The sequence below is a fragment of the Rhinoderma darwinii genome, chromosome 8, assembly GCF_050947455.1.
Source record: "Rhinoderma darwinii isolate aRhiDar2 chromosome 8, aRhiDar2.hap1, whole genome shotgun sequence".
In the NCBI taxonomy this organism is placed as follows: Eukaryota; Metazoa; Chordata; class Amphibia; order Anura; family Rhinodermatidae; genus Rhinoderma; species Rhinoderma darwinii.
The window spans coordinates 105478812-105492558 of record NC_134694.1 but is presented as its reverse complement, the minus strand read 5'-3'; the positions used below and the strand labels follow the sequence as shown (position 1 = coordinate 105492558).

The window sequence follows — 13747 nt, the reverse complement described above, 5'->3', positions numbered from 1 at the left end:
AAGAATACAACTTGTCGCGCAAAAAACAAGACCTTATACAGCTATGTCGACGCAAAAATAAAAAAGTTATAGCTCATGGAGAAAAGTAAAAAATACCTTGGTCATTAAGGTTTAAAATAGGCTGGTCATTAAGGGGTTAAGTGGGTGCTGTACTTTGAGTTTTTCAAGAGCAATGGACCTGTATACTATTCTTGCATCGGTCAGTACAGCCGTCAGTACAGCTCTGACCCATCATGAACATCCACATAATGTAAAGTAAAACGTGATTCGTCAGACTAGGCCTCTTCCTTCCATTGCTCCATCTTCTGATGCTCATGTGCCCATTGTAGTCGCTTTCGGCAGCGGACTGATGTCAACAGGGGCACTCTGACCGGACTACGGTTACACACCAAATGCAGCAAGCTGTGATGCACTGTGTTCTGATACCTTTCTATCATAGCCTGCAGGAACTTTTTCAGCAAATTGTTCTACAAGAGCTCGTCTGTGGACTTGGAACAGATAGGTTAGCCCTCGCTTACCAAGGAGCCTTGGGCACCCATGAGCCTGTCGCCAGTTCACTGGTTCTCCTTCTTTATATAGGTACTGACCACTGCATGCCAGTTTGGAGGTGCTCTGACCCAGTCGTCTAGTCATCACAATGTCAAAGTCACTCAGATCCTTACGCTTGCCCATTTTTCCTGCTTCCAATACATCAACTTCAAGAACTGCCTGTTCACTTGCTGCCCAATATATTTCACCACTTCACAGGCACTATTATAAACAGATAATCGATTGGTTCACTTCACCTGTTAGCGGTTTTAATGTTATATCTATATAACTGTGATTGAGCAAATATCCTCCCTTGTATGCCCAAACCACACTTGCTTACACCAAATTACAAGGAATTTTTCTGTGACTGCAAAATTTGGAGATAGACAGTCCATTCTGAAATTCTGGGAGTAGGAATCTTACTTTTTCCATAGCTAGGCCACAGTTCGAAGCTCATGCAGAAGGAAGGTTCCAGCACTGAAGGCGCCTATCGCCAAGCTCCAATTTATGATTCCCGACTGGTTGAGTTGCCATGATCTTCAATTGTCTTCCATCCTTTTGATCCATGAATGGCACTGTCACTGGGGCTGTGAACCACAACACCTTCCCAACCACACTGTTGATCTCAAAGTATTTAGGGCCTCTTTTATGTTATGTTCCAGCCTTAGACATCCACTCTAAAACATGTTGGAGCAGAATACACTTATAAAGCATTATAAAGTTCCAAACTATCATGTTTATTCTTGTTTTGCCCTTCATTCTGCATTGCATAATCATGGTTCTGAGTAACATGATCTGCTTGGTCTGTGCCAACAGCAGAACACGGCTCCAGGAAACTTTTGGGGGTGATCCAATAGATCCTCCCAGTTTCCAAAATACCAATGCATAGAAGAAAAAGAGAGAGAGCAGACAACATTGAAACTAAGTACAATGAGTGTCAGAGCCATGATTGATCAGCAGAATGTCATGGTCATCTTGGTGGGTGTTTTTACCTTCATGTTAGCCTTATTTTACTGGAAACATGTGTGGGAGAGAAGAAGGATGCCACCTGGACCTCTCCCATTGCCAATTTTGGGGAACTTTCTCCGGGTCCATTTTGAGGGATTGGTGCCGAGCTTAAAAAACGTAAGTTTGTTATCAGTATCATGTCAAGAATGTTTTAAGTTTGGTAGTTGAATAAGGTTTGGCGGTGAATCTTAATACTTTCTGTGTTGGCAGAATTACTTTGTTTTTTATTATAAATTATAAGTAAGATTTACCAGACTAAATAGAATAAAGTAGACCAAAAAGCTTTCAAACTAAACAGTACAGTAAAATGTCATTGTTGTAGACATCATAACAGACCCATCTGTGTTCTCCTCAGTGTTCTATTGCTATAGTTATGTATAAAACCCTATCACACCCCTACAGTCCTACACTGCAGACATACGATCCATATGCCACATAGTCCTTGTCTTCTTTCTATTTTGTTTTTACTTTATAGAATACAGTATACTGCACTTTTAAGGTTATGAACAAAGTAAAGTTCTCTTACAATACCCACCGACTATATATACCCATCCTAACATAAACCTGGTATTGTGTACATTTCAGAAAAGCTCCCTTCCAACCTTTAGAGCTCAACATTTCTCAGCTATGTATGAAGGCACCATCTCTAGCTCTTTTTCTAAAACGGTTACCAGATCTTTCTCGTCCTCCAGTCCCTCCTGAGCAGTAGACATGCCCCCCCCCCCTCCCCTGAAGCTGGCATTCCAACAGCAAGATGGCATAGAGGCAGACTAGGATTATTGCATTCCTCCCCGTGTTGCGGTAACATGATATGATCAATGGAGGTGTTGATCCTGCTCATAAATTAAGGGCGGGGGAGGGAGCTCTTTAAAAGGCCAGAGGATATAGATTTCAATTTATATGTTGTTCGCTATGCCTATTAGTGGGATATGCTCACCCCTCGGTTCTTTTGTATACCTTGAAAACTTTCATAAAACTGATTACACATAAAATGCCCGAGGATGTGGCTTGCATCCCTAATAAAAATACCTGAGCTAGCAATCTGTCCAACATGTAAAGCATGGAGTTGCACCATGTTGGAACATCACAAAATAGATGATGTTGTGAAAGGCTATTCTGCAATGTTATCAACATCACCTAGAAAAGCCTCTGCTTACATGAGATCATATACCCAGCATTAATAAAAAAAAATGTCTGCATGCTGTTTCCTATCACCGTTCAAGAGCATTGTAATTTTCCTTTTCTTCACATTCGAGTCAGGCAGGAGTGGTGCCGTAAAACAGATGAAAGTTTGCTATATCTGTGGAATGTGTTAGATGTTTGGTTGTCTGAAGGACCAGTGGTCCATGAGGCCGTCAGACATGAATCTAGCTTTAGGTTGATTGGCGTCTATGGCAAAAATTTGGTATGGAAGCCCAATATCTAATAATGTCAAATTATGTTCTAGTAAGATGTATTTTCTCCTCAAAGAAGAGATGAAAAGATCTGCCTGATATTTTTACAGTTGGCTGAGAAATTTGGCCCTATTTACACTGTATACTTTGGCGTAAGACCTACAGTGATTCTCACTGGATACCAAACCATAAAGGAGGCACTAGTTGAAATGGGGGATGTATTTATGAATCGAGGCACCATCCCAGTTTTTGAACATCTGTACCACAATGGAGGTAAGGTTATGGTGATTAATGGAGTTACAGGCATAATATTGTTTTCTAACAAAGAAATTGAAAGGAATTTTTGTATTTTGCCTTTTCTTTTAAGGGTTAGCTTTAAGCAATGATGAAACTTGGACTCAACTGAGACAGTTTTCTCTCATGACCCTCAAAGATTTTGGAATGGGTAAGAAGAGTTTAGAAGAACCTCTACAGGAAGAGGCCCAGCATCTCGTCAATCACTTCAAAAACTTAAATGGTGGGTCTATTGAATGCAGACCAGAGCTAACCTCAATGCGGAAGTTTAAAGGGATGGAGTCATAAATAAAATGTTTAAACCAAGAGGACATTTCTCAATTTTAAGTAACTTTATGAGAAATCTCTTATTCTTAAAAAACACATTAGTAATTGAGATTTCTTAATGTTTTTCTCTAGTGTCAGCTTACATTAGAATTTTAGTATTATTCCATGACAAAATATTTGCCCCTCATACTTGTGCCTTGCCATCAATTGTTCATTCAGAATTTCCAAAACAATGATGTAAAACAGTTCAGAGGTAATGTCAGTAGAATTGGAAAATGACTATACACAGTATAATGTCCCTATAGTGCCCCACATAGTATCGTGCCCCCACAGTATAATACCCCATAATGCCTCCCCACAGTATAGAGCCCCCACAGTATCATGCCTACATTGTGCCTTTTCACACAGTTTAATGACCCCATAGAGGTCCCCACATGTATCATTCCCCCATAGTGCCCCTTACAAACAGTATTAAGCACCCATTGTGCCCACACACAAAATAATGCCCCAAAGTGTCCCCCATACAGTATAAAGCCTCCATAGTGGCTTCCCACACAGGTTTGCCTCCCCACACAGTACAATGTCTCTATAGCTGCCTCCAACCAGCATAATACCTCCATACAGTATAATGCCCCAAACTGTATAATGGTATAATGCCCCTAAAGTGCCCACCCACACTTAGTATAATGCCTGTAGAGTGCCTAATAAAAATAATAAAATGAATACTCATTTAGCTCCATTTCCACAATGAACAAAGGAGATCTCTCGGCAGATTTCCCCCGTGTTTTGCTCTGTGTGGCTCGGCGCAGGCCGGTGTAATTACATCACTGCATCGCGCCTGGATGCGCCAAGCTGCTCACCACTGGCTTTACATAGTGAATGGTGAAGCAGGGCGCTGACAGCTCAATGCTCCCCTATTGGACTCAACTGCATCTGCATCCTGAGGACGCAGATACAGTTGAAACCGGAACATGCCGCTGACCGAACGGTACAACAGGACAATGCCTGATGCAGGGACTGTTTAGCTAGTTCTTGGACGGTTGGGAGGTATGAGGTGTACTGAGCCATACTACAATATGTATAGAAATCTATGGGGCCATACTGTAGATCCATATGCTTACAATTTAATAGTAAGGAATATGGAGTTTTTTTAATGCAGAATTCACATGGAATCAGAAAGAATAAAATTGTGGCATGTTCCACCAGATACTTTTTTACTGAGATATTCTCTCCTACAAGCAATGCTTCCATAAAACGGTCCCGTTTGTGTCTTAGTGAATGAATAATCTTTATTCTGATAGATTACTGCTCAATGTCCAAAATCATGTGCAAAAATTCAATCCCCTTTAGGGCAGCCGTTTGACCCCAGTACAACTCTGATTTGTGCAACTTCTAATGCTACTACAAACATACTAATGGGAACTCGCTATGACTACAATGACAAAAAGTGGATGAGAATTCTCCAGGACTCACGTGATGCTTTTGTCATCATCTCATCAACCTGGGGTCAGGTGAGAATGGAATTTTGCTGCCTATAAATGCATAATAGGAATATGTACATATGTTGTCAAGTCTTCAAGACAACATTAGGGGTTTTGTTGATGCATTAGACTAGGGTTACACCGCGACTTTGGCCACGACACAGGTCACACGTCCAAAGCTTTTTGTGCCGCTCTAACTGCATCGCAGGTGATGAAAGTCGATGTGGTCACTTTGAGACCTGCAAGTTGTTGAAACCGCAACTCCACAGTCACAGGAAACCCAAACCACCTGTACTTCTTGCTACTGTGGTGACGCGGTTAAAGCAACTTTTGGGTCGCAAATCTATTATATTGACTTTCATTACCTGCGATGCAGGCAGGACGACACAGCAAGCTTTGGCGACAAGCGTATGAAAGTAGAAATCCAGCCAGGTATAATCTTCTGACATGTCACTGTCACATTTTAGAAAAAAAAATAATAATTTACTCACCTTCTACCTTCGCTTAAGGGGCTTCTTCAAAAGGTCTGTGCCGTGGTGCATTGAAGGTCCTGACGTTGTATGTTGTGTGCATGTGTCAGGACCTTCTATGCGCCATGGCACAACTTATGTGCTGGGGCCCGAAGTGGCAGTCTGTGTGCCCTCCTTCACTTCCGTGTCGAACCCAGCCCCTGCAACTGTGATTGATACGCCACTATTTCTTGGAGTTTTTACCCATGCAGAGGCATAACTCCTAAGCCCAATATAAAATATTAATCAGGCCCCAAACAACTATGTGGCATTTATAATACTGGTATGCTTCTTATGTGTTAGATGGGCATTTTGGTCCTCTCAGGCACCAGGGCCCGGGTGCAACTGCTAGATCTGCACCCCATATACAGCAGCTATGTCCCAGACCCAATGTAACCTGATTCATTTGTCTCCTGTTCCAAGCTATATATTTCTTGTATCCCTTTTATTACCCAAGAGGGCAAATCAAATGCTTATAAGTAGATTTTTAAGTCAGATTCTATATATTCCATCTTCAATTAACTTTTTTTTCTCTCTTTGCAGCTGTATGATGTCTTTCCTGGAATCATGCGATATTTACCTGGACCCCACAAAAAAATATTTAGTCTTTTCAAAACACTTGAAGAAGTTGTGGCGGAATCAGTAAGAAGCCACCAGAAGACACTGGATCCAGCTTGCCCTCGAGATTATATCGATTGTTTTCTCCTCCGTATGAAACAGGTGAGTGAACAGCTACAACAGCAAGAATGCAAATTCAATTGTTAAAGGGTTGGAGTAGAATTTACAGTTGTATAGAAACAATTATAGTAACCTTACATTTGCTTTAAAGGAAGAGAAGAACGTCAAGACACCTTTCAACATACCATCTCTGATAGCAACCGTATTTGACATGTTCCTTGGAGGAGCCGAGAGTTCTTCAATTACAGTGAACTTTGGTTTCTTGATACTTGTTAAGTATCCAGAGATACAAGGTAAATCGTTGTATAATGTGAATATGTTGTATGATGTGAACACTTCATTCCAATATGTGATACAGCAACATATATTTTTTAAAACGGCCTTCAAAAACAGTTCCAGAAAAGGTTAACGTGCACCTATGGGAGACCTTTATAGTTAAGGGTTTGTTGTCTGAATAGCGGTATGTATCATTTACATGGCTCCACTATGTTTTCAGCTCATGGGATGTTTCTCCCAAAACATCGTTTGATGTTTTGTAAAACATGAGGAGGGAAAAATGAAAATGGGGCCTTCTGGAGCTGAGCCTTGGTAGATTGCAGTCCCAAAAGCCAAAGTCACTCCTTCTTTCCCACTTCAGCCCATATATACAGCTAATCCAATGTAAACTCCATGAGATATTTATAATTTGAGAAGATAAGTTATTCTATATCTCCCAAACTAATCCTTATATGGTTTTTTTATGACTACCACCACCATCATAGAATGCGTATCCATTTTTGAATCAATAAAAATAGTCTCTGCTTGTGAGTCCTTATCTAAGTACTTCTATTTAATTTCCCATATGAAACAATTGAGAAGCCCGAAATAACAAATACCCTATGTGTTTTATTTACTGAACTACAGATAAAATTCATGAGGAGATTGACCAAGTGATTGGACGAGAGAGGGAACCAAAGGCAGATGACAGAAACCATATGCCCTATACAAATGCTCTATTACATGAGATACAGAGATATAGTGATATCTTCCCAATAGGATTAATTCGATCAACTACAAGAGATGTGACCTTTCGTGGTTACCACCTCCCCAAGGTAAACCTCCAATTTATGTAATAACATCAAAGGCAAAGGAATTTAAAAGGGGCTTTTCCAAAAGCATTGGTTTCCACAATGGAGATGTCAAAATTCCACCAATTACTCTAAATTCCCAACCACAAATACATGCTGACATAGAAGTAATCAGCAGATGAAAGATCATGTCTAAAGTTTATTGATTTTTTTCTCCCTCTAGGGTACAGATGTTTTGCCCTTGTTGACCACAGTATTGCGGGACCCTACACAATTTGAAAAACCAGAAGAGTTTGACATCAATCACTTTTTGGATGAGAATGGCAAATTTAAAAAAAATAATGGATTTATGCCATTTTCTGCAGGTTTGAAAATTGTACATTTATTTGTCTATTTTCCTACCAACATTTTACACATATATCTAGGCTATTATATCGTCAACAAGTTATGCATGAAATGAAGGGACTAATGCTTTCTGAATACAATCAGCAACCAGTATAATATTGCGTCTTGAGGTGTATCTAGCAGTGGAGGCAGGAGAGCAGTGGCCCCGGGCCCAATGAAAAGGTGGAACCCAGGGCCGGTCCCCCAGCGGTGACATGTCCCTGTTTTAACTGTATTTACATCCTCAGGACACAGATACAGTTGAATCCAATGCTGAAGCAAGGAGCTGATGGCTCCTTGCTCAAGCATTCACTACAGATGTAACAAAGTTTATTTAGACTTTGATAACTTTCTGCAGTGTGCTATCACACAATAAAAGCCATTACAAGCCATTGAAAAAGTCAAGTTAAAGTTTCTTGCCACTGTGTATTTAACGCATTAAAAGTCAAGATAAAGATGGCTACATCTGTATGTAATGCCGGCTGTGAGCGGCTTGGCGCAGACAGGTGCGATGTAGCGACGTTATTGTGCCTTTCTGTGCTGAGCCACACACTGCACAGGCTAGAGAAGCAGAGTGATCTCCACAACTCGTCGTGGGTTCGGATAAGTATATATTTCTGTATTTTTTTTTATTAGGCACTATGGGGGCATTATACTAGGTGTGGGGGCCACTATGGGCAATATACTGTATTGGGGCAGCTATGGGAACATTACACTGTATGGAGGCAGCTATAGGAGCATTATACTGTATAGGGCAGCTATATGGGCATTATACTGTGCGGGGGCAGTTATATGGGCATTATACTATGTGTGGGCAGCTATGGGTACATTATACTGTGTGGGGCACGAAGGGGTCATTATACTGTGTGGTGGGCATTTATGGGGGCAATATACTGTGTGGGATGCTTAGGGGGTCATTGAACTGTGTGGAGGGCAGTTTTGGGGGCATTATTCTGTGTGGGGGCAGCTTTAGGGGCATTATACTGTGAGGAAGCAGCTGTAAGGGCATTGTACTGTGTGGGGGCCATTAAGGCGTCATTATATTGTGTGGGGGCCCACAGAGTTAGGGCCCACTCAGATGTGTTTTCACCCCCCCTTGTGCTAAACCCCTAACTACGCCTACGCCTCTGATTATGTCCATTGTTTATTACCCACTACCCACCCAGCTGACTTTTCTAAGCCTTTACATGCTCATTTTTTAAGATAATCATTATAAAGCTTTAAAATGTAGGCTTTGTTAAACCTGTAAGAATATATTAGGGGTTTGCTTATCTGCCGGAGCAGAGAGCCACTGCAAAGAGCAGCTCCACAAATTGGAGGACCAGTATTACATGTTCACAAATTTATTTGAATAAGCGCAGTGCAATACCACATTTCTACTGTAGTGGTCACCCACAGCTTTCCCAGGGGTGTCAGTATTAGGACCTGCAGTGATCAACTGATCGTCAGCAGATCCTCATTCAGCGAAGGGGTTGTGCAGATGTTCAATATGAATGTAACATACAAGGCTGCAGTGGAATTTAACAACTACATTGTCAGCCGATCAGAAAACTATAGTCTGTTCTACGGCATAGTCTGTTTCCCGTCAACAACAGTCTGCAGTCTGTTGACAGACTCTCAAGGCAACGACTGAAGGCTTTAAATTCCTCATAGTCTACATATCATTATTGGAGGCATTGGCTTCTACGCCTCAAAAAACATAATTATTTATATCATCATTGTAACTCGGCTTGTTGACTGCACTTGTATACTCTTCTTATTGTAGGAAAGAGAATATGTGTCGCCGAAAGCTTGGTGCGTCTGCAACTCTTCATTTTCTTCACCGTCATCCTGCAAAAATTTACTTTGAAGTCTACAGTCGATCCCAAGGATTTGGATATCTCTCCTGCAGAAAGTGGTTTGGAAAAGCTTCCTCCAGCCCATAAGATTAAATTCATTGCTCGTAATTAGAAAAGCTGGGTGAACATTTATACATAAATACACTCAGCCTCTGTTTCTAAATTCACTATTATGAATTAAAGGAGAATACTTCATTAACCTAAACCAATAATAATCTAAAAGAGGATCATGGAATTATATATTTTTTACTTAAAGGCTATGTACACCTTTGAAATCATTTGTTTATATATATATATATATATATATATATATATATATATATATATATATATATATATATATATATATATATATATATTATAATGCCCCCATAGCTACCCCCAGTCTAATACCCCCATAGCTGCCCCACAGTATAATGCCCCCATAGCTGTGCCATGCAGTATAATTACCCAATAGCTGCCCCATACAGTATAATGCCCCCATAGCTGCCCCATACACTATAATGCCCCATACAGTATAATGCCCCCCATAGCTGTCCCATATAGTACAATGCCCCCATAGCTGCCCCATACAGTATAATGCCCCCATACAGTACAATGCCCCCCACAGCTGCCACATACAGTATAATGCCCCACACAGTATAATGCTCCCCATAGCTGCCCCATACAGTATAATGTCCCCTTTAGCTGTCCAATACCCAGTATAATACCCCCTATACAGTATACTGCCCACTTAGCAATTACCATATGAGCCCCCTCCCATACCCAGTATAATGCCTACATAGCTGCCCCATACAGTACAATGCCCCCACAGCTGCCTCACACAGTATAATGCTCCTCATACAGTATAATGCCCCCCAGAGCTGCCACTTACAGTATAATGCCCCCTTAGCTGCCCCATACAGTATAATGCCCCATACAGTATAATGCCCCCCATAGCTGCCCCATACAGTATAATGCCCCATACAGTATAATGCCCCCCATAGCTGCCACAAACAGTATAATGCCCCATACAGTATAATGCCCCCCATAGCTGCACCATGCAGTATAATGCCCCAATACAATATAATGCCCCTATACAGTATAATGCCCCCCTTAGCTGTACCATACCCAGTATAATGCCCCCCATACAGTATACTGCCCCCTCAGCAATTACCATATGAACCCCCCCCTCCCATACCCAGTATAACGTCCCCCCCTCCCATACCCAGAATAACGCCCCCATATGTATGCACCTAATAGGATAATAATAACATAATTACTTACCTATCCCCTTTCCCACGATGGGTGGAGGATCCTTCTCCTCCTTTGCACTGTGCTGCGAGTGACTCGGCTACACTCATGGCGCCTGCCTGCATCGAGCCGCTTGCGGCACAGTGAATGCTGGAGCTGGGCAGATGCAGATTCACTTGAAAGCGGGACCAGCGCAGTCAGCGCTGTGGGCCCCCCAAGCTTAGGGGCCCGGTCGCAGTTGCGACCCCTATAGCTACGCCACTGGGTTAAGTGTCAGCGGGTCCTGTGTCCTACGTAGGAACGAGATGTTACCAATCACATCTAAGTTCATAACTTAGATGTAATCAATAACAGGTGGATCCTACCCGCTGACACTGAACCTGTCAGTCCTGCTGACCTGACAGATTCAGGTCTGAGCGCAAGATACAGCTGCTCTGCATACAGCTGCTCTGTATACAGCATACAAAGCAGCTGTATCTCAAAAAGTAAAAGTAATTAGAAAGTTGCACAAAACACACTGATAGACATTATTTTATTTTTTTAAACAAACAAAACAAATTGTAAAGGTGTACATAGTCTTTAACATCTGTATGTGCAAGGGAAAGTGGACCAATAACTAAAGAGGGGGGGCACTGTCACATTAGAATGCAAGTACGTGACTGAGCTAAGGAATTTCATGGCTCACAATTACTGGTGAATTGTTATAGAGACATAAAAGGGTTTCTCCCAGGAAAAAAAAACATTGATGGCCTATCCAGAAAATAGGCCATTAATGTATGATTGGTGAGAGACCGACCCCTGGGACTCCCACAATCAGTAGAATGAAGGGGCAATACTGCAGTACCAAGCACAACTGCACAATGAAGGGCGGTGGTCGGACGGTCATTGATCCTAAGGATAGGATGTCAATGTATGTTCCCCAAAAACTCTAAGATTAAAGTTTAACCCGTTAGTGACGGCCAATACGGCATGTCCTAGCAGATGTCTGTCCGTTTTAAGCCGACAGTCAGTAATACACTGCAATACAAAAGTATTTCAGTGTCTTATAATAGTGATCGGATGATCGCATATTAAAGTACCCTAGTGGGACTAGTAAAAAAGTAAAATAAAAGTTTAATAAAGTTAATTTAAAAAAAAATGAAAAAAAAAATGAAAAACCCACTTTTTCCCCTTACAAACAGCTTTACTATTAAAAAACCAAAATAAAGTAAAAAAGTCATGCATATTTGGTATCGCCGCGTCCGTAACGACCCCGGCTATAAATCTATTACATTATTTAACCCACACGGTGAACGCCGTAAAAAATGAAATAAAAACCTATGGAAAAATTGCTGTTTTCTGTGAATCCTGACTTTAAAAAAATTTGATAAAAAGTGATCAAAATGTCGCATCTACTCCAAAATGGTACCAATAAAAACTACAAGTCTTCCTGCAAAACAAAAGCCCTCATACAACTGCATCGGCTGAACAATAAAAAAGTTATGGCTCTTCAAATATGTTTTGAAATAAAAGCGTTTTTACTGTGTAAAAGTAGTAAAACATACAAAATCTATACAAATTTGGTATAGTTGCGATCGTAACAACCCGCCGAATAAAGTTATTGTGTTATTTATACCACACGGTAAACAGCGTAGATTTAGGACGCGAAAAAGAGTGGCGATATTTCAGGTTTTTTTCTATTCCCCCCCCCCCCAAAAAAAGTTAATAAAAGTTAATCATTAAATAATATATGCCTCAAAATGGTGCTATTAAAGAATACAACTTGTCCCGCAAAAAACAAGACCTTATACAGCTATGTCGACGCAAAAATAAAAAAGTTATAGCTCATGGAGAAAAGTAAAAAATACCTTGGTCATTAAGGTTTAAAATAGGCTGGTCATTAAGGGGTTAAGTGGGTGCTGTACTTTGAGTTTTTCAAGAGCAATGGACTTGTATACTATTCTTGCATCGGTCAGTACAGCCGTCAGTACAGCTCTGACCCATCATGAACATCCACATAATGTAAAGGAAAACGTGATTCGTCAGACTAGGCCTCTTCCTTCCATTGCTCCATCTTCTGATGCTCATGTGCCCATTGTAGTCGCTTTCGGCAGCGGACTGATGTCAACAGGGGCACTCTGACCGGACTGCGGTTACACACCAAATTCAGCAAGCTGTGATGCACTGTGTTCTGATACCTTTCTATTATAGCCTGCAGGAACTTTTTCAGCAAATTGTTCTACAAGAGCTCTTCTGTGGACTTGGAACAGATAGGTTAGCCCTCGCTTACCAAGGAGCCTTACCAAGGGCACCCATGAGCCTGTCGCCAGTTCACTGGTTCTCCTTCTTTATATAGGTACTGACCACTTCATGCCATTTTGGAGGTTCTCTGACCCAGTCATCTAGTCATCACAATGTCAAAGTCACTCAGATCCTTACGCTTGTCCATTTTTCCTGCTTCCAATACATCAACTTCAAGAACTGCCTGTTCACTTGCTGCCCAATATATTTCACCACTTCACAGGCACTATTATAAACAGATAATCGATTGGTTCACTTCACCTGTTAGCGGTTTTAATGTTATATCTATATAACTGTGATTGAGCAAATATCCTCCCTTGTATGCCCAAACCACACTTGCTTACACCAAATTACAAGGAATTTTTCTGTGACTGCAAAATTTGGAGATAGACAGTCCATTCTGAAATTCTGGGAGTAGGAATCTTACTTTTTCCATAGCCAGGCCACAGTTCGAAGCTCATGCAGAAGGAAGGTTCCAGCACTGAAGGCGCCTATCGCCAAGCTCCAATTTATGATTCCCGACTGGTTGAGTTGCCATGATCTTCAATTGTCTTCCATCCTTTTGATCCATGAATGGCACTGTCACTGGGGCTGTGAACCACAACACCTTCCCAACCACACTGTTGATCTCAAAGTATTTAGGGCCTCTTTTATGTTATGTTCCAGCCTTAGACATCCACTCTAAAACATGTTGGAGCAGAATAAACTTATAAAGCATTATAAAGTTCCAAACTATCATGTTTATTCTTGTTTTGCCCTTCATTCTGCATTGCATAATCATGGTTC

At 41.2% G+C, this 13747-nt stretch overlaps 1 protein-coding gene across 1 annotated transcript; it reads left to right on the top strand.

Moving 5' to 3' along the window:
* Positions 1–71: 71 nt before the first annotated feature.
* On the top strand, positions 72–13693 carry LOC142659725 (cytochrome P450 2C23-like). Its single transcript, XM_075836149.1, has 9 exons — positions 72–1653; positions 3041–3203; positions 3298–3447; positions 4842–5002; positions 6025–6201; positions 6311–6452; positions 7063–7250; positions 7450–7591; positions 9376–13693. The coding sequence occupies exons 1-9, from the start codon at positions 1459–1461 to the stop codon at positions 9558–9560; spliced, it is 1503 nt and encodes a 500-aa protein (XP_075692264.1). The 5' UTR covers positions 72–1458; the 3' UTR covers positions 9561–13693.
* Positions 13694–13747: the final 54 nt, after the last annotated feature.